The sequence below is a fragment of the Sarcophilus harrisii genome, chromosome 4 (assembly GCF_902635505.1).
Source record: "Sarcophilus harrisii chromosome 4, mSarHar1.11, whole genome shotgun sequence".
Lineage (NCBI taxonomy): Eukaryota > Metazoa > Chordata > Mammalia > Dasyuromorphia > Dasyuridae > Sarcophilus > Sarcophilus harrisii.
The window spans coordinates 434,361,801-434,386,421 of NC_045429.1; the positions used below are offsets into that span (position 1 = coordinate 434,361,801).

General features: G+C 40.7%; 1 protein-coding gene across 3 annotated transcripts; it reads left to right on the forward strand.

Annotated features, from left to right (window-relative positions):
* Positions 1-213: 213 nt before the first annotated feature.
* LGALS9 (galectin 9) lies at positions 214-24,621 on the forward strand. 3 transcript variants are annotated; one of them, XM_031967665.1, is made up of 11 exons: positions 214-319; positions 8,088-8,179; positions 11,156-11,357; positions 11,999-12,109; positions 16,367-16,462; positions 18,174-18,215; positions 18,951-18,998; positions 20,389-20,430; positions 21,051-21,139; positions 21,739-21,901; positions 23,575-24,621. In XM_031967665.1, exons 1-11 carry the CDS (start codon positions 287-289, stop codon positions 23,719-23,721), a joined length of 1,065 nt encoding a protein of 354 aa, XP_031823525.1. In that variant the 5' UTR covers positions 214-286; the 3' UTR covers positions 23,722-24,621. The 3 variants fall into 3 exon arrangements, with proteins under 3 accessions (XP_031823525.1, XP_031823526.1, XP_031823527.1); XM_031967666.1 differs by lacking the exon at positions 16,367-16,462; XM_031967667.1 differs by lacking the exons at positions 16,367-16,462; positions 18,174-18,215.

Sequence of the window (24,621 nt, forward strand, 5' to 3'; positions counted from 1 at the left end):
ATAGGTAGATCTTCTCTTGGGGTAGAATGGAAAGCATAATGCCCTTCTACAGAGATCTATCTCACCCAGCTTTCTCTGCTCATTTCCTTCTTCTCAACAAGGCCCTCCCCTTGAACAGCTGCCAGGTTAGTTTTCTATCAGTTTCTATTCCCCAAAGAATCCTCCCCTTTCGAAGCTTTTGGTTTAGTAAAGCAGCAGCAGCAGCAGCAGCAAGTATAGGAGCAGCAGGAGCAGCAATAAGAGCAGCAGCAACAGCAGCAGCAGCAGCAGCAGCAGCAGCAGCAGCATGTCTTTCACCCAGGCCCCCTACCACAATCCGGTGAGTCTGCTTGTGGTGGGCTCCACATAGAGGAAGTGGACTGTGACAGAGTGATATGGATTATTTCCATGCATCTATAAGGAGCCTGTACTGAGGACATACATCTGGGTGACTGGAGGAAATAGGGGAGAATGATTTACTTTAGAGAGAACGGGGGGGGGGGGGGGGGGGGGGGTGAATGGGAGCAGGCACCCTGCTCCACAGAGAATACAAAAAGGTTTGAAGTTCAGATGATCCAATCCCATGGCCCGTTTGGCCCAGAGGTCTTTCCTTAAGAGTGACCATGCTGTGACAAGGATGATTAAATATTCTTCAAGATGAAAAATCCTGGGGCAGTAGTGGAGTGTGTGTGGAGGAGGTAGCTATCTATTTCTAACCCAGAACTGTCTTTGAGTCCCTTTAGTTCTACCTTCCCAGCTCCTGGTCTCCAATGTGGATGACGCCATCTTCCCATGAAATATCCCCAAATCCTAGAAGAATCATAAACCAGGCCTGACAATTTAGAGCCTAAGACCCCTTAGTGGTCATGTATATCATAATGGGGTTGGACTAAACCAGTGATTTGCAAACTCTTTGGTCTCAGTACCCCTTTAGGTTCTTAAAAATGATTGAGGATCCCAAAGGGCTTCTGTTTAAGTAGGTTATAAATCTTGATATTTACCTTTTTAGAAATTAAAATGGATCAAATTAAAATTTTTTTAATTCACCAATTAATTAATTTAAAAAGGGAATAAAAATCTATTACCTGTTTCGTAGTATCTTTAAAAATGAAAATAATTATATTTTCCAAAACAAAAAAATGAGAAGTAAAACTATTTTTTGCATATTTTTGTAAATTCTTTTAATGTCTAGTTTAATAAAGGACAATTGTTTATTATGATACATTATTTTGGCTGAACTACATGAAGAAAAGTCTGCTTCACATAGATAAGTATTTCAAAAAGAGTGGAGCATTTTAAGAGAGTGAGAACATTAGTATTATTATAAAATCAATTTTGCTCTCAAAATCTTCCCCCCTCCACCAAAGGATTCAGGGAGTCTTGCCCTCCAGTTTCCCCCACCCAAGGGCGCTTTAAGAACTATTCACTAGATAAACTCCTAGCTCTACATCTAGAATCTTTTTAAGTAAGGTTTTTTAAAATAAATATTTATTTATAATTTATATATATATGTATATTTATAAATTATATATATACACACATATATGTGTGTGTGTGTGTGTGTGTGTGTGTGTGTGTATATAAATAATTTATAAATAAGGAAACCAGAGTCCAGGAAGCACATTGAAGGTCCCAAGGCCCCCTCCAGATTCAGCTGAGTATATGGAGAAGAGAGGGGAGAAAAGGCATTAGATAGCAGATTTAAGACTACAATGATCCTTGGAGACCACTTAATCTGTGAAAAATCAGTTACATAGGAAACTTGGGGAACCAGGAAGATCTGAGTTCAAATTCTGCCTCAGATACAAGCTGTGTGACCCTGGGCCAGTCCACTTGACCTCTCTAGAGTCTCAATTCCTTAGCAATAAAATGGGGGTGATAATAGTACTTACCTCCCAGGATTGCTATGAGAATAAATTGAGAGAATATTTGCAAAGTTTCTCATGTTTAATAAATCTACATGGTTTTTCATGCCATTTCCCTACTTCTACAGATTTTAAATTATTAACCTTTTCTGGTCCTCAGTTTCCTCATCTGTATGGATTAAACTAGATACTAAATTAAGGCACTTTCAGTTCCTCCCACAGTGTGGTGTAGGTCAGTCTCATCCCTGTTTTGCCCTGTTTCAGCCTTGCTTTGTACTGGACTTGTTCTCAGTTCAAGAAATTCTCTTCCATTTCAGGAAATGCTAGCTCAAGTTCACACCGGAGAATCTGTTCCTATAGGGCTGGACTTGGTGCCTAGATGCTGCCCCGGCTCTGTAGGTTAAACACATGTTGCTTTTCTGACTCTGGCCTGCTACAGTTGTGGGTCTAGCAGGCCATTTGCTGAGTGGCTCTCGCATTTAGGAGATAAGGGGAGAAAAAAAAATTAGAATGGATGTTGGCAGCACTTAGTGGCTGTCTGAGACCTGAAAAGCAGCCACTGAGTCGGGAGGGGTTTGGATATTGGGCCTGAACTTTATATGATCTGTACTCTGACCCCACTGCTAAGTCTATGGCAACTGGGAACAACAATTCATGGAAACTGAAAAGTGGCAGTGGAAAAATAGAGAAGTTCCGTTCCTGACTTTTTGAGAAATTAAATAAATTCTTCTCTGGATTCCTGTCTAGAAGTCATTCTAACCCTCTCTTGGTTCCATGATGCACCTTCCATAATGGAGACCAGGTGATATCATGGAGACTGATGAATATGGAGTCAGGAAGAAACCTTAAGCTCCATTTCTGAAGCGTACTAGCTGTGTGATCCTGACCAGGTCACTCCCTATTTGGGTCAGAGTTTCTTCCCCTGTAAAAGGGAGATGGGGGTGGGCTAGATGGCTTTCCCAGAGTCTAGCTCAAAATCTATAATCTATTAAGTCATGAATGATTTGCATAGACCCTTCTCACATCCCTGTCCTCACAACACAATGGTGTGGTGGATTCCATTCTGAAACAACAGCTGGAAGGGCTCTGGGGCCTCCCCTTCAGCTGTTTCCATTTCCATTTATAATTGGGGAAACTGAGGTCCAGAGAAATTGATAGGTTCCTAGATCTAGGACTGCCTCAGGGGCCATTTAGATCAATCCTTCCAATTTCCAGAGAAGGAAATGGAGGCATGTGGAGAAGAAGAAATTTGCTCAGCTCCCACAGCTAGTAAGGATTTGCAATCTCTTCTTCCCAATGTTAGTTCCAGCTTGCTCCCCACAGCACTCACTGCCTCCACACCCTTGTTACTTCTTATTCTCATGGTTTCAGAGATGGGGGAGGGGTGCAGAGGTCTAGGACAACCCTGGAGGTCCCTATTTAATCCAGGGGGAAGTAATCTCATGGCTAAAGTCCTAAAGCCTTGGGTTCTCTGACTGCTTGAGGTTTGGAGCTCAGAGTTTGGGGCAAAAAGGCAAGTTGTCTAGCCCAGGTTGCTGCCTGTGGAAGGAAATGTCACTTTTAATGAGACCAAGGAAAGCATAAGGCTCCTTTTTCTGATGTGCCATTATGCAACATTGGAACAAAATTCTACCTCAGTTGCCCATGAACCAGACAGGAGCATCTCCTGAGGCAGGTGTGTACTGGGAACCAGCTAGTGAGTTGTTGTTCACTTGTTTCAACTATGACCCCACTTGGGATTTTCTTGGCAAAGATACTGAAATGCTTCACCACGTCATTTGACAGATTGGGAAACTGAGGCAAATAGTGTTTACATTACTTGTCCAACGTCATACAGCTAGTGAATATTTGAACTCAGGAAACGGAGTCTTCCTGATTCCAAGTCTGTCACTCTTTCCACTCAGCGCGCATTTTATAGGTGAGAAAATAGAGATTCAGAGAGGTAGTGACTTATCTCAGGTCATACAGTGAGTAAATATCAGGCAAGATCTCCACTGCACCATACTTTATTTTAATTTTTTTCTACTACTTAAAAATGCTACCGAACCATTTTCTGTCCCCAAGGCTGAACTTTAGTTTTAGGAATTGCTGTCGGCAGATTAAACTCTTTTTTAAAAAGTTTAAATCCAATCATTTGGCAGTCAAGGGCAACTTAATATAACACCTCTTTCGGAGACTCTTGTCTGGGTTTTGTGATGCAACTGACAAGTCAACACAGAGACATGGGGTTGACCAGAAGACCAAACACTGGGCGGAGAGAAGCTGCTGGCAGGATTCCTGTATTCTCCTGCCTGAGAGCTGACCACCATTCCCTCCAAGGCACAGGCTGCTGGGGGTAGGGCAGTTGGGCACATGGAGAAGGGAGGCAGGTATGGGAAGGAAACAGGACCTTCAATCACAAACCACCGTTCAGCCTGGTATCCCATCATTCCATCCCATTTCCTTACCTCCCACTTAAAACTCCTCCTGGGATGCCTACCAGAGTCCTGCATTTGTAGGAGACAAAATAGCCAGCTGTCCCTCCCGGCTATGACATTAAAGTTACAGTAGGAAAGCTTCAAATGCAAATAAGTCCACAAAGACTTTCTTATGGAGAAGATGGAATAGCAGCATTTGGGAAGGTTCAGCCTCAGCCCCTAATGAGACAGGGGCCATGCAGTATTACAAAACCCAAAGTTTTAGGGCAGATTACAGATGTGAGGATGAAAACACAGTTCTGAAGTGGACTCAGGGATGCTCAGGGCCACATGACTGGTAAATGTGTGAGGCTGGATTTGAACTCAGGAAGATGAAACTTTCTGACTTGAGGTCCAGCTCTTCAAAGCTCTACCTATTTAGTATCACCAAGAGTCCGTGTGTGGATGTGTCAATGAAAAAATATACTAGATCATCTCTAAATTGCCTTCCAATCCAAGAGCGTCCAAGAGCTGGAGGCAGATGAAGGAATCCTTGAATCTTCTTGCCTGCCTTATAGGCTCTCTGTGGGCAGAAGGCAACAAAAAGAAGCTTAGGAGATACAAACAGGATCATTTTGTTACTACTATGTTACCTTCACTCAGGAAATGAACTGATGTGACTTCCAGTTAAACTGTAATCTTTCTTAAGAGTATTTGTAGTGAAAACTTGGTCTCCAGCAGCTCAATGAAAGGCTTTCCTGCTGTCAGTGCAACTTCAGGCTTCAGAAAAGAGGCGCAGAAATAGTTTCCAGAGCCCCTGATATCACCCCAGAAGTGGCGAGCTCAATTTCACTGAGGCCGCATCTGCTCACAGTCCTGGGGAGGCAGATGAGATGAATTTATCATGTTTTTAAGTGAGGAAAGTCACCCAAATAGTAACTCATAGAATTAGGACTAAGCAGAATAAGGTGTGGCAAATACCTATGGATTTGAGACTAATCTTGGGGCAGGTAAGTGGGGCCATGAATAGAAGACTGGCCCTGGAGTCAGGAGGGCCTGAATTCAAATGAGGGAGAGAGAGAGATGGACAGAAACTGAGACAAAGAGAGAGAGAGAGAGAGAGACAGAGATAAAGACAGAGAGAGACTGGAGAGAATTATCTCTAGATGAGAAAGGAGTGACAAGCTTGGAGCCAGGACTCATTTCCAACCTCTGACACTAGCTGTGTGACCCTAGCAAGTCACTTAACTTTGCCTCAGTTTCCTCATCTGTAAAATAAATTAGAGAAGGAAATGGCAAACCACTCCAGGATGTTTGCCAAAAAAAAATCCCAAATGGGGTCATGTAAATTCAAGTTCCACTGAAAAATGACTGAACCCACATATCTTTTCTGATTCTAGTAAATTTTTGATTTAAAACAAACACAAAATGCAAGTGTATACACACAAACATGCAGTGGAAAATATTGGAAAATATTCTAAGCCCTCTTGTTGAGAGATGGAAATTAATTTTTAAATATTTAGTCACCTATTGAAAAATAATAACTTACTCTGATGTGAAATATTTACCTTTGTACTAGCTAGTGACAGTACGAAATGATAAAAGGTACTTGAAGTTCAGTTAGATATATGACTTCATTTGAAACAAATTACATTTGTTTATGTAATACATGCATATGATATGTGCAATATAATATATACATGTGTACATATTATATAAGCTAACCTTCATAAGGAGAGAATCCTTTTAAATGCATCTTCTCTCTCACAGAGCGACTCATAGAAATTCTACTGAAGGACTGTTACTAACTGGTTTATTTGAAGGTTATCAAGTAGAAGAATTGTTATCTGCACAAAGGATAAGTTTAAATCAGAAAATAATACTGCAATGAGAGGCAATACATTTGTTTCTGCAGAATGTTTAAGGTTAAGGTTTAAGATAGCTAGAAAAATGCATCCTGGTTTTCAGTCTGTCATCTGTGTTGTAAGAATGAAGAAGTTAGGAACACTTTGATCACAGGATCGCATGGCTGATGAGGTACAATTGGAGGTAATGGGAGGAAAGGGAACTACTCAGTTGTACAGTACCGAATAAGAGCATGTGCATGGGTCTAATGGTATTATATTAGTAAGACTCTTAAGGAGAGGTCCATGACTCTAGTAAATTTTTTATCACTCTAGCAAAGCAACTCTTGAATAGTGGTTCTCAAATTTTTTTTGATCTTAAGATCTCTCTACATTGTTAAAAATTACTGAAGACCCCCTAAAGAGTTTTTGTCATGTGGATTATAACAATTGGTATTTATTATATTAAAAATTAAAATGGCTTTTTATTGTTGTGAAAATAATTTTGGCCTCATGTACTTCCTGAAAGGAACCAGATTCCTGAACCGTGTTTTGAGAATGCTGGTCTGGAAACAGTTGTAAATATTTGTTCATCGAAGATATAATGGAAAAGGAGATTGGACAGGGGTGGATTGCCGATTAAAAGTTATGAGACAACAACTGAGGACTTTTGGGGGAAGGAATTGCTGGAGGATGTAGTAATAATATTGCAAAAAAATTTTTTTTAAGTAATAGAATAAACATTTAAAAATGCATAGAAAGGAGCAGAAGTAAGTCTAAAAGGGGAAACAAAAGCAGGAACATGTGTTGAAACTGTCTTGGGAAATTTAATACTTTTTAAAAAATAAAGTGCTTATAATAGTAGTTCATAGTTTGCTGGGCATCTGATGCAAGTGTAGAACCCATCAGTTTACCAAGATGGTCCTGGCAAGATATTAGAAGATATCCTATTTTCCAGAGCTAAGGGCCAGGAAGCAGCCTGTGTCCTGAACTTGGCAAAACAACAATCTTTGTCTTCTCCCTCTGGATGATCTCAGCCACAGCCAAATCCAAGAATTGTTTCCCAAAGGCATCAGGTGGTCTCTGAGCTTAGACAAGCACCTCTAGTACCTATGAAGCTCTGCTATGAATCAAACTTGTCAAATTGTTATTGTTACCCCTCATTGTCAGGGCTACAGCTCACTTTGCAGCCATTGGTATAAATATTGAGATCTCCCCACAGCCAGGGGTAGGCCTTGGGCCCATATGTCTTTGCTTGCAAGCTGTTGCCCTCACTTTGAAATTAAACTTCTGTTTGATTACTGACTCTCCTGTCTCTAGCTAGCTTTGTTTGGCTCTGGCCACTCACATGTTAGAGACCATTCTGGTCTGGTTGACAGTCCATATGAGCCTGATTCCCTTTACAACAATTTCTTATATAATACTCCCTTTTTTGCTTATTGAAATATTCATGTTTATTGATGTCTATTAAGGTCATAAAAACAATAAAATGGGAAGAATAAAATATAAAATTGACAAGACATCAAGAAGTTCTGAAAGGGACATAAATCGAGCAATTTTGTTACTACAAAGTTATATTTTATACAGACTTTCTGAAAAACAAATTGAATGCGGGAGAAATTCATAGTTTCATATTGAATTTTCTTTTTTGTTCTCTGTTGAAATTCATATATTTACTAATAATTGCTAAGTTCATAATAAAAAAAGAAAAGCAAATTTTGAATGGCTATAGAAAAAGAGGAGAAAACCATGGTCTCATGGATAGGAGGGAGAAAGATCTCCTCCCTTCCATTCTATAGAGTGATGACAGACAGTAGTCAAATCCCAGGGAGCCATTTCATCAGGGCTTGAAGGCCTTGGTCTACCTCCTGGTAGACTTTGACTCCAAATCCAGATTCTGGAGGATAGAATCTTCCTGGATTTTTTTTTTTTTTTTTTTTTTTTTTTTTTTTTTTTGCTTAGAGACCTAGAACTGACAACTATGTCCTTCATTCTTTCTGCAGCTTGTTCCATTTTCTGGACCTATCCACGGTGGACTTAAGGATGGACATGAGATCACTGTCAATGGGTCGGTCCTTCTTACCGGTGGGAATAGGTATTTGTTTCTTCTGTTTTATTCCTACATGTGAACCAGGTACCCATCAATAGGTGGAGGCATGAGTAACCATTCCAGAATTGTCTCTGGCAATTGCTTTGACCTCTCAAGTTGTTCTACCAGACTTCAGAAGCTGACCAAGCTCATGGGTCAGAAAATCGTATAAAGATAAAAATCATATGGCAGTGATCCCCTGACTGGCCCTTCGCCAAACTTGAGTTTATAGCTCTGATCTAAATGGGAACCACAACAGTTAAAAAATTGGATCAGTCTCTGGACCTGACTTTATATGAGAGGTGACTGGTCAGCATTAAGGGGATGGTCGCTAACCTAGAAACAGTTGTTCAGTTAAATTTAGCCAACTTGTTTGAAGTGCCTACTACATATAAGAACCAGGAATAGCAACTGTAATGAACTGAAACTCCAGTTGATGCAGAGGTCCCAAGCACGTGAGGCTAAATAGTAATTGGACCATACTCTATTAATATATATGCTTGGAGAAAGAATGGCCCCCGCCCACTCTTTGTGCAAGTCCTGATGTGTTGTATAGGAAATGATGTAGGGACAATTTTGGTGGGTGGAGGCAGAGGGGCAGGAAGAGAGTTGGAGAGAGAAGGTTGGCCGGGTTTGTGTCCCGGCTGTTCACATTGCTATCGCCATCCCCCTTCACCTCCACAAAGAATAAAGATCAAAGATTTTCCCTTAACCTGAATTCCTGACTTCCGCTGATTTTAAAATACGTGGTCATCACAAGCAACTTTTTTTTTTCTCTAATAAGAGTTTCCCCTCAGGGAACCTACATTATAATGTGAGAGGAGTGCAGGAACTACATGCACACAGAGCTGAGTAAATTCAACATAGATTGTAATGAAAGCAGAGGAGAAATCTAGAAAAAATAAGTCAATACTGGAAGAAGGGTTATGGAAAAGACAGTCAGCTCTACTGAGCCTTCTTATTATTTTTCTGAGGCAATTGGGGTTAAGTGACTTGCCCAGGTTCACACAGCTAGGAAGTATTAAGTGCCTGAGGTCAGATTTGAACTCAGGTCCTCCTGACTTCAGGACTGGTGCTCTTCCCACTGTGCCACCTAGCTCCCCCTCTACTGAACTTTAGATAAAAAGATGAGAAATCTGAAAAGCAGAGCTGAAGCAGCAAGCACTCATTCTAGGCAGAGAAGCTAATCTTCAAGTAAATGCCCAGAAATGGGAAATAACATTTTAGTTTTATCAAACTTTGACCCTTGACCATGTAGGAATGGAAGCTGCTACATGAGTCTCACTGTTCAGTCATTTTTCTGTCATGTTTGACCCTCTGTGACCCATTTGGGGCTTTCTTGAGAAGGATACCACAGAGATTTGCCGTTTCCTTCTCCAGTTCATTTGACAGATGAAGAAACTGAAACAAATGACATTAAATCTTGCTAGGGTCACAAAACTAGGAAGTGTCTGAGCCAAATTTAAACCCACAAAGGGCCCAGCACTCCACCCACTGCTAAACCCTTAACCTCATTACCAGTGTACTAGTCTCTAAAAATCAAGGAAGGCAGAGATCTTATGTGATCTAAATTTTGTAGCTTCCCCAGAATCTAGCTTAATCAACATTAATGAATTGAATTTGTGGGTCACCCTAATGTACTTAGCTAAACTAGGAATATGAATCCAGAACACTGCCAGGGAAAATAAAGTATGTCATTAAATCAAAGAATATTTCTTGAATCTGACAAAGTGCTCATGTGAATATTAGAGCGACTTTGAGGGCAAGATTGTGGGTACGAAGTAAAAAATATCTGGTTGGGAATCAGACCCCAAGAAAGTCATTTCTATACTGGCCTTTACTTCTCTCTTTAGGAAAATGAGGGCGTTAGACAAGATCAGGGATTCTTCTTCTTCTTCTTCTTCTTTTTGAGTATCTTTCCTTTTGTTCAATTAAAGCTTTTTATTTTCAGCACATATGCATGGATAATTTTTCAACATTGACCCTTGCAGTCTTGTGTTACAATTTTTCCCCTCCTCCCCTAAGTAATCCAATATATGTTAAACATGTTAAGTCCAATATATGCATATGTATTTATACAATTATCTTGCTGCACAAGAAAAATCAGATTAAAAAAGAAAAAATGAGAAGGAAAACAAAATATAAACAACAACAAAGAGAGTGAAAAATACTATGTGATCCCCACTCAGTTCCTACAGTCCTCTCTCTGGGTGTAGATGGCTCTCTTCATCACAAGATCATTGGAACTGTCCTGAATTGTCTCACTGTTGAAAAGAGCCAGGTCCCTTAGATTTGAAGATCAGGGCTTCTTAATCTAGATTCAAGAAGTCTGTGAAACTAGATGGCAAAAAGAGCTCTTCCTTTCATTGTAATGAAATGCATTTAAAAACATGGCTCTGAGGAAATCCAGGAACTTTACTAGAATGCCAGAGGAACCAGGATACTTAAAAGATTAAGAACTCTAGTACCAGGGAATGTTTAAGGAGAGCACTGCATCTAGATAGGAGACCTGACTTCCAATCTCAGGTCTGCTACTCCCCTCGTGCTACTGGAAGAGATGCTCCATGAGGACAGGGACTCTATGTGGTCTAAACTATGCATCTCTCTCTCCTCCCAACCTCTTCCATGCAGTATAAAGAACATCCCTGTGGTCTGGAGCAGACAGAAGGGGTTTCTTGGAGGAAGTGATACTTGAGTGATAAATAGGAGGGACTAAGAACAAGTGAACATTCTTCTCATTTATCATCTGAGAAGTCACAGGATTATGCATTTAGAGACCTTTCAAGGTGCAGGCATTTAAAATAAAATACTAAGGGGAAAAGTGTCACAAAGACTAAAAGGAAGGAAAGAGAAAAGAGGAATGATAGAGAAAGGAAGGAGTTAAGACTAAAGAGTAATCTTTGGGCCTGGTGTCTGGGAACCCAGCCATCACCAGAACACAGCATCCACTAACTGCTCTTATTTTTTTGGCCCCTGTACTAGATTTTCTGTGAATTTTCAATGTGGATTCACTGGAAACAACATCGCATTTCATTTCAACCCTCGGTTTGAAAATGGTGGCTTTGTAGTGTGCAATACAAAGCAATTTGGTTCCTGGGGGCCTGAAGAGAGGAAGATGCAGATGCCTTTTCAGAAGGGAACACCTTTTGAAATTCGTTTTCAGGTCCAGAATGAAGCCTTCAATGTAAGTACAGCATCATCCCTCCTAAGTCACCTTTCTTTGAGAGAGTACAGGAATTACAAGTCGGAAGGCTGGGTTCAGAAAAGTCAGCTTCAGGAGTACAATATAAAAAAATGCATGATTTGGTGAAAGCAGTTTGTTTGAAAAAGATCAGAGGCTTTAGTGACTCATACTAAATGTGAATCACTAGTGTAACAGTCACAAGAGCAATTAAATCTAACCTGGTCCTGCTTTATTCTGCCTTGTTCCGACTGGCACTGGAGTGCTGTGTTTAGTCTTGGGCATCATAGATCAAAAAGGGCCCTGCTAACCTGGAATGTGTCCATAGGAGGCCAACTAGAATGGTGAAGCAGCTTGGGTTCATGCCAGGAGATGAAGCAACTGGGAATAGGATGTTTAACCTCAGAAGGGAAGGAGAGATATGGCTGACGCCTTCAAATATTTAAAGAACCATCATGCTCAGGAGAGATTTGCTTTATTTTATTTGGTGTCAGAATGTAGAACCAGCAATACTGGGTAGGAGCTTGATGTTAACTATTCTCAGTAATTCTCTTCCATCAGAAGTTTCCTTCTCAAAGACTCATGTTTATGGTTCCCAAAGTCCCACTGGATTTCCTGCTCATGCAGCTTCCTCTTGTTGGCAGGTGTTGGTGAATGGGAATCATTTTGTTCAGTACCTGCACCGGATCCCTTTCCAACAAGTGGACACCATCTCGATCGAGGGCATAGTGCAGGTGTCCTACATCAACTTCCAGGTCAGAATGGATGGCACAGGTCTCCTCCACTTCCTATCCCAAAGGAAGGGCAGAAATCCCACTGTAAATGGCAGTTGCCACAGGCCAGGAGAAAGCTCTTTCTTGGCCTTATCCAGCCCCCAACCCTCACTGCTCCCTCTCCTGAATTAGGATGGGAAAAGCTCTGTTATCCTCCCCTAGTGGTGTGTCTCCTTTACTTCACTTGGATTTAACTGTTTCCTTCTTCCATTTTTGGCACCTAGCACAATGGCTGGCGCCTAGCAGACATTTAATCAAGATTGATTGAATTGAATTGAATTGAACTAGACTGAACTGGACTGCATTCCTGCAGGGCACTATCCTCCACACTCTGACCCTCCCCACCATGTCTCTGTCCCTCTCTATCCATGTTGTTATTTCTGTTCCTCCTTTACTGTCTGATTGGAAGGTGAAATGATAGAACGAAAGGACCCAAGTTGCTTTCATGAGATGAGATGACTTTTAAGGTGACTCCAACTCTAAATGCTTTGAAGTTGTTTTGTTCCCCCCTTCCCAGTTTCTTTCCTTTCTCTTAATATTTATGGCCCTGGTTGGCATTTACCTGATTCTGTCTCCCTGTCTTTACCTCTCCTCGTTTCTTGTCCATGTTTTATCCTGTTCTCCTGCCTCTTCTCCCTACACCTGCCCCTTTCTTTCTCTTTCATAAACATCTCCTACTCAAACACACGAAATCAATAACACACCCGGAGTTTGTGACAGGGGCTATGCTTTACAACCCTTCAGATAAGTCCTCACCTAATCTATTTTATTCCTGATTCAATTCATTCACCAAGCATTTATTAAGCACTCCCTAAGTGTAAGGTTCTGAGCACACAAAACCAAATAGCAGAATAATGACTGACCTCCAGAAACTTACATTCTTTTTTTTTTATCATCGTATAATATTTTTTTTATTGTAACTTTTTATTGACAACATATGTCTGGGTAATTTTTTTACAATATTATCCCTTGCACTCACTTCTGTTCCGACAGTTCCCCTCCCTCCTTGCACCCTCTCCCCCAGCTGGCAAGCAGTCCTATACATGTTAAATATGTCACAGTATATCCTAGATACAACATATGTGTGCAGAACCGAACAGTTCTCTTATTACACAGGAAGAATTGGATTCAGAAGGTAAAAATAACCTGGGAAGAAAAACAAAACTGAAACTTACATTCTATTGGAAGACAAAGAAAAACAAATACAATATGATGAAAGAAGCTAAAGCTTCTAAGAGGGAAAGGTGATAAGGGAGGCAAAAGTCTGGAGATGGAAAATTTGCTATTAAGTTTGGAAAATAGCAAGTAGGCCAGTTTGGAAGGAAACTGATACCAAATAAGATTGGAAGCCTGGGGAGAGCTTTTAATGACAGGCTGAAGAATTTGTGTCTTAGTCTAGTGGCAATAGGAGGTCCTTAAGGCTGCAATATATAATTAAAAGAATCCTGATCTTGAAGCACTGTCCTTAGAGTTCAATTTAACCTGAGTTCAAAGCCTAGATTTGTCATTTATCATTTGTGTGACTTTGGGTGACTTAACCTGAATGAATCTGAGTTTCTTTAGCTATAAAATGAGGCAGTTGGAGTACTTGACCTCTGAGGACTATTTGACCTCTGGAGGTCCCTTTCAACTGTAGTAGGAAGTTACTGCAGGTAGGTGTACAGGGAGAATCACACCACAGTCTGTCTTGTGCCTTAGGAAGATAACTTTAGAAGCTTTTGGGAGGATAGATTGGAGAGGGGAGTACCTGGAGGCAAGAAATTCCATTAAGAGTTTACTGTATTTATAGAGATTCTCCAGGGAATAGGTGATAAGGTTGTAAACTAGATTTGAGAGATGTTTTAAAGGCAGATGTAATGTAAAAAGTTTTGTATATAAATACAATAGTAAACTTTTTACATTATATCTTTTTCCTCTTACTCTGCTTAATCATTTCCCCCTTTGGAGGATGTTATCCCTATATTAGAATTTGACTACAAATATAGGTTAAAATTGTAAAGTATTTATATTTGTATCCTCCTGTTGTAACTCAGAGACGTTCCCATAGCAATCTGTTATTTAGTAGACATTGTATTATACTCACAAAACTTCCTGACAATAGAAATTGGCTATAAATGGGAAAAGAGGGACAATATCATATATCATAACTGGGATGAGAAAGGGAAGAGGTGGGAAGTGGAGAAGAATTTTCTTAGGTCTGTTTGATTCTAGACATGTCCCCAGTGTTATATCATCTTGCATCATTATATCAGAAAGGACTAGCTTTTCTCTGTAGCAATACCCAGAGGAGTACGGGCTGCAAAGTTCCTTCTCCTCAAGTTCAAAACAATAGTAAATTACAATCCCAGGAATTTTTTACCTTAAGTAGCAAAATTTCATTAACCATAACTTAGGGTTTGAATGTTTTCCTAACACTTAACATTTTATTTATTCTTTACTTATAAATCAAAACTACCCCTATTCTGGGACTTCAAACATAACAGCAAATGCCTGATAATTGACTCATCATGAATATGTTGAAACTACATCTTTAAATTACTCTATACACTTTCATAATAGCCAAGAATTTCAAATGAAATTTTGCTATTATTTATTATTATTATTATTTATCTGCTTTATAACAAAATATACCTCATTAAATATTTAACAGTTTTCAAAGATCTTTTTGAAAAACCACATCCTTTTAAAAACCCAGTTCATGTGTAATAGCATCCAGATTAAAAAGTCGTTTTGTCCAACGGCATTTCTGTTACGATGGTCTCTCAAATTTCACAATATAAGAGAATTTAGAAATATAACAATAACACAAATATCATGTATTTAAAACATAAAACAAAACTTCAGATGACATTAATTGTATTACTAAATGATCACATATTAAAAAACCATTGTTATTATTACCTTTGTCATTTTAAAAATATTTTATTGAGTTATAAGGCAAAAAATGTAATGCTTAACATATATGTCACCATGTTAAGCATTTTAAAACTATTATTTTAATCCTTACATCACTGCAAGGTGAATACCATTATTATTTTTCTCTTTACAAATCAAGAAACTGGGGCAAAGATAATGTAGCTTGTTTAAGATTACACAATTTAAGATATACAATCTCACTTCTGACACTAATTAATGTCAACTGGAGCGAATCTCTATATTGTCAGAGCCGAACAGAACAGTAGATATGGGAAAATCAAGAATCAAAAAGAATTTCCATTTCAGCGTAAGGAAAATCTTGCCAGCTAGAAGGGCAGCTGGACACTTGTGCTGGGCCCCGTCCCTAGGGGGAAGATGAGAGGCAGTATGGGGAGATCTCAATACTTACACCAATGGCTACACAGTGAGCTGTAGCTCTGAAAATGAAAGGTAACATTACCCTTCATTTGATTAATAGATTTATAGAAGTGATTCCTGATTGAACACGGATACAAGTCCAAGCTTGTCCAGTACTTGTACAAGCTTAGGGAGCACTTGTGTTGGTCAATGCAATTAAATGATTATGTGACTTTTGCCAGATGGTGAGATCATCCAGAGGATGAGCACAAAGGATTGTTGTTGGGCTAAGCTCAGCACAACCTGCTTGCTGGTTTTTAGTTTGAGAAAATAGGGTGTCTCCTAATAGCATCTTGACATCCTCAAATAGGGAGATTCCTCCCTATTTGTAGAGGAATCTCTACTTTCCTTCACTTATTCCAGGTTCTGAAGAGTGGAGATTTGAAAGTACATCATATTTCTTTCAATCTTTCTCATCACAAGTATCAGGAAAAGATTCTCAGTAATAACCAAGGTGCCCAGGAAGACATCCTCTTTGTCTTCATCAGACAGGATGGGGACTGAATGGATTTTAAAAAATGGACTAGAAAGATGGGTTTAGGTCCATGGGCCATTAGCTGCGTCTTGGGCTTGGGCAATGGGAGAGTAAGAATTTTCAGGTGCCATTCCGAGAGCTTTGTGAGGCAGCTCACAGGCTAGGCTTGGCATCCCAACCACAGAGAAGCCCCCATAAAAGAAAGAGAAGCTCTGCTTGAAATAACCTGCTGGCTTGCCTCTCTGTCTGCTTCCTCTTGGAGCTTGTACAAGCTTTGTTTTCCTGAAGAGGTCCCTCCTCTCTGAGCTTCCCTCAGCTCCCTGGCCCACATCCAGCTTTCTCCCTGCTTTCCTTTTCTCCTGTTCTCTCCCTTGCCTTCCCAGACTTGTTAATCCAAATGCCGCTCTCTCTCTCTTTCTCTTTTTAAACAGAACAGCAGATGTGCTCCCATTCAACCTTCCTGCTTTGTCGTGCAGCACACATTGACAGCACAACCTCCCTGTAAGCCAAAAGGGGGCAAAATCAAAGTGAGTGAATGAGTGAATGAACAGACTAACCCTTCACTCTGTCCAGTCTAGACCAGGTGGCTGTCAATCAGTCAGAACCATTGCTTAGTTCTGAAGTCAAGCAGCTGGCTTGCACAGGCAGGACTGAGATAAGTTAGAGCAGGGAAGTCAGACCATCCCTTTAGCTATAATAATGGGTCAGCCACTTTGTCAGGTCTAAGACATAGAGAACATCAGCGAACAGGAGATCTTTTCAGTTAGGATAGGGAATGAATTGATCAGGACAATGAGGACAATGGCAAAGACAGCCCACACAGTAAAAATTGGGAGCCCAGCTCTCAGGGTAGTTCAAATGATTAGACAATTGCTCATCAAGAAGCGGGAGTTATTCAGGTTATTCATAACCAGGAGACTGTCAGGTCACTTTAAAAAAAAATTCAGATAGCACAATCAATCCAGGCAGTTTGAGGATTGAGAACAACCACCAGGACAGTTAAACAGGGTTATTTCATCAATTAAATAAGTCAGGTCATTTAGAATAGGGAATTTGGTCAGTCTCTCTCATGACTGTTAGAATAATGGGTGAATGAATATTGTCAGCAACTGTTTTAGTCAGCAACACTAGCAAGCCACACACAGGCACAGGCAAAAGCCTGCTTCCACCTGGGACTTTGGAAGGACAAGGACTCAGTTGCCAAAAGAAGGGGAACTTGGATTCTTAGAGCCACCTCATCTCAACAGGTAATGTCAGACGCATTACCTCCTTTAAAGTCTCATTAGGGAAAAGCCTAAAACAACCAGAGATTGTCTTGAATGAAAAGAGCAGTTTGAGAATGAGTTTCTTTGGTCCCTTCCTTCTCACTGCTATCCCCCTAGGTGGGAGAGAGAAGGGACACCTGCACCAGAAATCACAATTTTGATTTCTTATGGTTTAGAGATAGAAATATGAGCTTATCCCCTGGGAGAAGAGACGTCTCCAAATGCTGGATAAGGAGGCAGAGGAGAAGTGGAAGAATCCATATGCAATAATATCCTTCTGGGGGAGGTGGATTTGGGCAAACAGAAAGGAGATGTTGCAGCCCTTCCTAGAGCAGGGGCTCAATCTTTTTCTGTGTGTTCTGGACCTCTTTAGCAATCTGGTGAAACCTCTGGATCCCTTCTCAAAATAATAGTTTTTAATTCTTTTTTTTTTTTTTAAATTTTGAGGCAATTGAGAGTTAAGTAACTTGCCTAGGGTCACACAGATAGATGTGTTAAAGGAACCTCAAGTTCTCCTAAATTAGGGGTTTATGCCATCTAGCTGCCCCTCAAAATAATAGTTTTAAAATACAGAATATGAGAGAAAGACTATGAAAAAAATAAACTATATTGAAATAAAGATGGCCATAGATTACCAGATTAAGAACCCCTAATTTAGGCCAAACCTTAGATCAGGGTTACAGAGCCTTGAGCAGCAGGCTGGAGAAACTTATGAACCCCTTCTCAAAAGAATATTGTTGAATGTATAAAATAAAATGCCTGGGATTACTAAGTAAACCAATTATAATGAAAAATTGTTATCAAAATATTAAAAAAAAAAACCAGGACACCTGTTCATAGACTTAAGAACCCTTGAGAGAGACAGAGTAGTACCTTCAAAAGCACAAAATCTGAGGCCAGCCAGCCAGGCTCCAGGGTTCAGGCCCTGTTGATGCTTTAGCAATGACACTGTTTTGCTTTTCATGCCTTCCAGCCTCCAAACTATGCCTGGCCACCTGCTCCCTCTACTGTCATCGTAAGTCTTAAGAGTCCCCGACTCTTTTTGGTTTATTTTATTTCCTATTTCTCACCTTGGTCAGATCAGGACTAGAGTGGAACTGCCCTAGAGAGCTGGTTCAGGGATTGCCTGGGAGGGAAACATCCCTGGGCACCTTTTCTTAGCCCTGAATGGGACCCTTTCCCTACAGCCTGGTCTCCTGTGTTAGAATCTGAAGGATAAGTGATATCATTCATAGAGCACTTTCAGACTGGTATCATATTTTACAAACATTACCTTCTTTGACTCCTAGTACCCTTGTATTTTCATTAAAATTAATTTATGCAATTTGGTTTCATATGACCTTCATTTTAAAGTATATTCCACCTCCATCCCCTATCCAGAGAGCTATCTTACATGACAGAACGTATGATCAGTGTTTCACACGCAGAGTCCCCAGTGTCTGAAAAGAAGAAGCTAAAGATTCTTATTTCCTCCCCTCCCCAAAAGATGAGGGAGAAAAAGAGTTTAAAATCTTGGTACATTTGAATGATTGTGAATGATTTTCTTAAATATGTTTCAGATGATGGGGAAGAGGGCACAGGATGAGATTTCTTAGTACTTCTACCCAAACCCTGGGGGAAATAGGAAAACCTTTTCTATCTAAAGAGTATTCAAGATTAATCTGTAAGACTAGTACCCTTGAGGGATCTTCAGTGGGTTTGATGGTTGGTACATTAATTGAATTTTTTTTCCTCTTGTTTCTCTTTTCAGACTCAAACTGTTTACCCTGCCATCAATTCTGTTCCACCGGTACCCAGTGTAAGATTTTCATCACTGATCATTCTATGGCCTCATCCATTCTTTCATTTATCCATCTCCCACCCTTCATCTGTTGAAATAGACTGAGTATTGTGATAAGAGCCAGGGTCTAGGAATGCTAAACACAAGATAAAGCTCTGGAACTGGAAAGATTCTTTAATCTAATCTTCTAAGTGAATAAACATTTATTAAGTACCTATTATATGCCAGGCATTGTGCTAAGTGTTAAAGTTTTTACAGAGGAAGGGGGTGAGTTTCAGAAAGGTTGAAATAGAAGGTCTCTTCTAGCTCTAAACTATGGAGTGGAATCATAGAGAGAGTAGATTTCAAAATCAGGAAGATTGGGTTCAAATCCTACTGTAGACTCTTACTAGCTGTGTGACTCTGGATGAGTCAGTTAGCTCCTCTGTACTTCAATTTCCTTCTGGTCTCTAAGGTTTCTTCCAGTTCCAAATATATGATCTTATGTTGAAATGGCTGGTCATATGGGTAAGTAAGTGTCAGTGGTGGGATCTAAGTCCATTCTCTGATTCCAGAGTCAATGAGCTTTCCTCTCCATCAGGAAGGAATGGGATATGTGCCTAAGAAGCTGGAGTGGGAGTAAGGAGAGAGGAACTTGTCTTCCTTTTGAAGGGAGAGCAGCATCTGGAGTATTTGAGCTCACGACATAAAAGCTTTTGTCCTACACTCCCTATGTTCCAAGTCTACAAGTCCTAGGACCTTAGCGATAGAAAGGGCTTGAGTCAACAGCTTGTCCAAGTCCCTGATTTTGCAGCTGAGGAGGCTGAATTACTAAGGTGACACAAATAGAAAAGATGCTATTTAAATCCAGATTGTTTGACTATGGATTGAGTGCTCTTTATCCCTGTTCATCCTCTTAGTTTTGACTTATTCTCTCCCGGCTCAGGTTAAGTGGGGAGGTTGGGAAGGAGAAATGGAGGGACATGTTCAGGAGCAAGACCGACAGTACTTGTGAGGCAGACTTGTGACAATGAGTATTCAGGAAGAAATTGTGAAATTTCTTAAGCTTTAGAAGAAATTGTGAAAAGAAAGGAAAATCAATTCCCCTCCAGTAGCAAGGGCAATGGAACCACAATATGCAGAGAAGCAGAGAGACAGGCTTTGGAAACACTTCTGTCTTAAGTTCCAGAACTGAACAGACATTCTTCAGCTTATATTTTAGGAGGAGGATGTGTGTGTGTACATGTGTATGTGTCTTTGTATGTCTGTGCATCTGTATGTGTGTGAGGCTGTGGATGTCTGTATATTACTATGTGTGTAGGGGACTGTTTGGATTTTTATTGTCCAATTATCACTGTCTGTGACTGGATTATTATTTCTGGGTGTGAAGGTGTTATTGACTCTAGGTGTTTTCATTGTTTCCATCTAGGCACCTGCTTTACCAAACACTATGTACACCAGTCCGTTGTATGTAAGTTGTTACCTTGTGCTCATGGTGGAGGGCAGTGGGGAGGATGGCATGAGTCTCAGACTCTGTGACCCAAGAAAAAATGGCCCCTCTGGGGTGGAGAGGGACCAAGAAAGCTCAGAAAGTTAAAGGCGGCTTTCACACTTGGAAATGGCCAATTTCCTGGGATAGCCCTCAAACCCTACCTTGTACCTGCCTCAGTTCTTCCTGTGGCACATATGGCCAGCTTCCTCTGGCTTTTCTTTTCTTTTTATGGAGGTTGTCTTTTTCATCCTTTTCTCTAAAATGAGAATCAGCATGGTGTGGTGGATAGAGTGAGGAAGATCTAGGTCCAAATTCAGCCTCTTATTGATGCTGGGCAAGTAACAAGCTTCGTGGGTTCTAGGAAACCCTGTAAGCCTCCAAGTTACAGAAAAAGTACTCACCTGCATTGGGAGAGGAAGTTTCCTCACCAGGGAGTTCTCCATATTAATGAAATTGTAGGTTTAGTTCTCATTCTTAGCCTTTCTCAAAGGCATCAAACTTTCTCAAATCCTCTGTCAATTGCCTAAGTTACACATTTTCAGACTTATCCTTTTTGCAAAAGAAATTGCTCATCCCATTTGTCTTTTATTTCCTTTCAGCCCTTACCTTTCTCTACATTGATCCCTGGAGGACTCTACCCATCCAGGAACATCATCGTCTCTGGCAGCATCCTGCTTACCGCTGACATGTTAGTGATTCCCTTTAGCAAATATTCATCTCATATCTGGGCAGCCACATTCCTTCCTTATCACTCATCAGTCAATAATTATTTATTAAACACCTGCTGTGTGCCAGGCACTTTGCTAAGCAGTGGGCATACAAAGAAAGGCAATAGAAAATCCGTACCTTCAAGGAGTTTACAATCTAATAGGAGAGGCAACATGTAAACAAGTATATACAAACTGTATGTAGAATAAATGGGAATCAGTAGAAGAAACCACAAGGTTAAGAGGATCTGGGAAAGCCTGAATGTGGTACTTGAAGGAAAGCTAGTTAAGTTAGGAAGTATACATGAGGAGGGACGGCATTCTTGGAAGTGGACCAGGAGATAGGAGTGCCACAAAAACCTAGAGAGAAGAGAGTCCCAAGCAGAAAATAGTGATTGACAATGTCAGAGACTGTGGGGAAATTAAGGAGGATGAGATTTGGGGAAAGATGGAGAGATTTGGCATTGAAGCTGTCCTAGGTGGTTGGGACACAAAAATAAAAATGAGGGAGTTTCTGCCCTCCAAAAAATTTCACTCTGTCAAAGGAAATAACATGTACAAATCTGGTTCTCTCCTTCAGGTTCACAATCAACCTGAGATGTGGGAATGACATTGCCTTCCATCTGAACCCACGATTTAAGGAGAAAGCTGTGGTCCGGAACACAAAGATTAACTACTCATGGGGTTCTGAGGAGCGTAGTCTGCCCGGTTTTATGCCCTTCATCCAAGGTCAAGGCTTCACGGTAAAGCATGAAGAGGGAAAGAGGGCTTCTTGGATGGGGAGTAGATAGATTTGAACTCCAAAGTTTCCTTCAAAGTACAGTGAACTGAGAAGGGATTTGACAATCCAAGACACTAGACAATTCATTCCCCAGGGGTAAGAGTGGATCCCTTTCAGGCATCTGCCCTCATGGGGAGATGAAAAATAGGAAAGGGCCAATCCAAAGACTAATGTGGTTTATGGAGTGAGTACCAAGAGGTGTCATCATTTATGCCTAGAATGACACAGAATGATCCTGGCATGACTTCAATACTACAATGATCAGAGATTTCATCAGCCTAGACTCCCTCCACTGTCACAGACCACATAATCAGTGGTCCCCACGAAGTATTCGGAGCAAAACATTGAAACTAAGCTGAAATGAGTTCTTCTTTAGCTAGACTAACCCACCAATGTTAAGTATTAACTTATTCCATCAGGGTCCCGTAGAGCCTTTCCAGAGTCTTACCAGAGCTTGTGGTCTACTATCATAGATTTCAACGAACCATAGTGTCTCCCCCATGCCACCATGAGGTTTTGGACAAAGACCAAAGTGGAGGATCTGTAGAGGTTTAAAAAGGTGCCATTAAGTACTGTTTTTATCTAGATGGATGCTTGTAGAGGACTCAGCACAAACATAAATGACACTTAGGAAAAAAAAGCTTCAGTTTAAATAGGACATTATTCTGGATACTTCCTTTGATAGATGAAGGAACAATTGTCTGATTGGATTCCTTCTTTTGAAGATGAGAAGACCAAAATCTAGGGAAGGGAAGGGTACCTAATATATAATGGGAGTCTGTGATAGAGTTTGGAGCTGAGCAGACCTGGGTCCTCTGTCACCTCCCTTCACGCCCTCCCCTTTCCTCCCCCTCCATCACTCTTTTTAATGAATCATAAAGGGATTATATCACTTCCAAGGCCTGCCCTGTCCTATCCTGTTCTAAATCAATAAACCCATGATCTGCTAAGATGGCTTCTTGTGAGGATCCCATTCTAAGTAAATTTCTGTGAAATATAAATGCTGGTAATTATTATGTGCTTTAAGGTTTGCAAAATGCTCAACAAATTATCTCAGTTGATCCTCACAACAATCCTTGGAAATAGGTGCTATTTTATTATTCCCATTTTACAGATGAGGAAACAGAGAGAGGCAGGAGTTAAGTGATTTTCCCCAAAGTCACATGGCTAGTGTGAAATAAGATTTGGAAATAATTCTTCTTGATTTCAAGGTCAGGGCTCTATTGGCTGGGCTACCTAGCTGCCTTTGTTTATGGTTAATGATCAAATCCTAATCTTCTGTTTATGATGAAATCCATATTTATACTACATCGCTCCAGAATACTACAGCTTGTTATGACTCTCAGAATCCTGTCAGAGAAACTTTTCTTCCTTGAAGCCTATTTAGACTTAAGGAAGCAACAAATGGCTCTATATGAATGAGGAGCTGCACTGTAAAGAGATGGTGACTCACCTCTCATTTATATGTGTCTTGTATATAGGTGTACAAAATTTCCCAGATAGACAAAAAATTCCCTGAGGGGGAGGGATTGTTCCATTTTTTTTGTCTTTGGAGCCCCAGTGTTTAATGTGATCCTTGGAACCCAGTAGGTGTTTGATTAACGTTCCTTGATTGAGTGTCCCCTTGTCTTCCAGATACTCATCAGGTGTGAAATGCACTGCCTCAAGGTGTCCATCAACGGGCAGCACCAGTTTGACTACAATCACAGAATGAAAAATTTAGGCTCTATCAACCAGTTGGAGGTGTCCGGGGACATCCAGCTGACCCATGTACAGGTCTAAGAAAGGACCTTCCACCCAAGTGTCCTAGCTGAAGATGTCTGAAGACAGCCAGCTGATAATGAAGGCCTTCTCACTCAGGTGTTCCAGCCTGAATCTTTCTTCTCTCTCCCCCATCATCACTAGCTGATTAGACTCTAAGCACCAAGCTTTCCCTCCACCCCTCCAATCAGGGGGGAATTGGAGTAAATTGCTCTCCTCTCTGGGAGAAAGTAGAGAAGGGACATATTTTTGTTTCCCCTGGGGTTCCTTGCCAGTAGGATGGATAACTTCCTGAGGAAGCATTGTTTACTTCTCAACTATGATGGAACCGAGGGCACCTTCAACCTGGTTGATGTAGCCTCAGGTGTGATGTTTTGATATTTTGATGTAGAACAGGGAGTTCGGATATCACCACTCCTCTCATTCCAGAATGAAGCCTGTATCTCAGCATAGATTTGAGGTTCCCCTCTTCCTCCTGTCTCCATCTGGAGCCAATTACTTCTCTCCCCCTACCCCGTTCCTCTGCAATGGCCCGATTAACATCCCCTTTGCCCTCCTTGGTACCTCTAAGAACTTGGACATCCTCAGTGCTTTGTTACATGCCCAGAGATTTCCCCATTCCTTGTGAAGCCCTCTTCCTGAGGGAATACTCTCTGAGAAGCAGGAGCCTGCTGTAGCCTCCTGCCCTCTCCACCTGGGTGACTCAAGCCACCGTAGCCCAATCTCTGTGTCTACATTTTTTGAATAATGTGAATTTGCTTATTTTTTTTTTAATACAGCCCAACTCCTGCTGTTGGAATCTGCTTCCCAAAAGCAGGGGTCATGTCTCACCTATATTTTGTATCTCTCCGCTTCCTAACCCAGTCATACCCACACAGAAGGCACTTAATAAAAGTTTGCTATGTGGTATTGAGCTCAGAA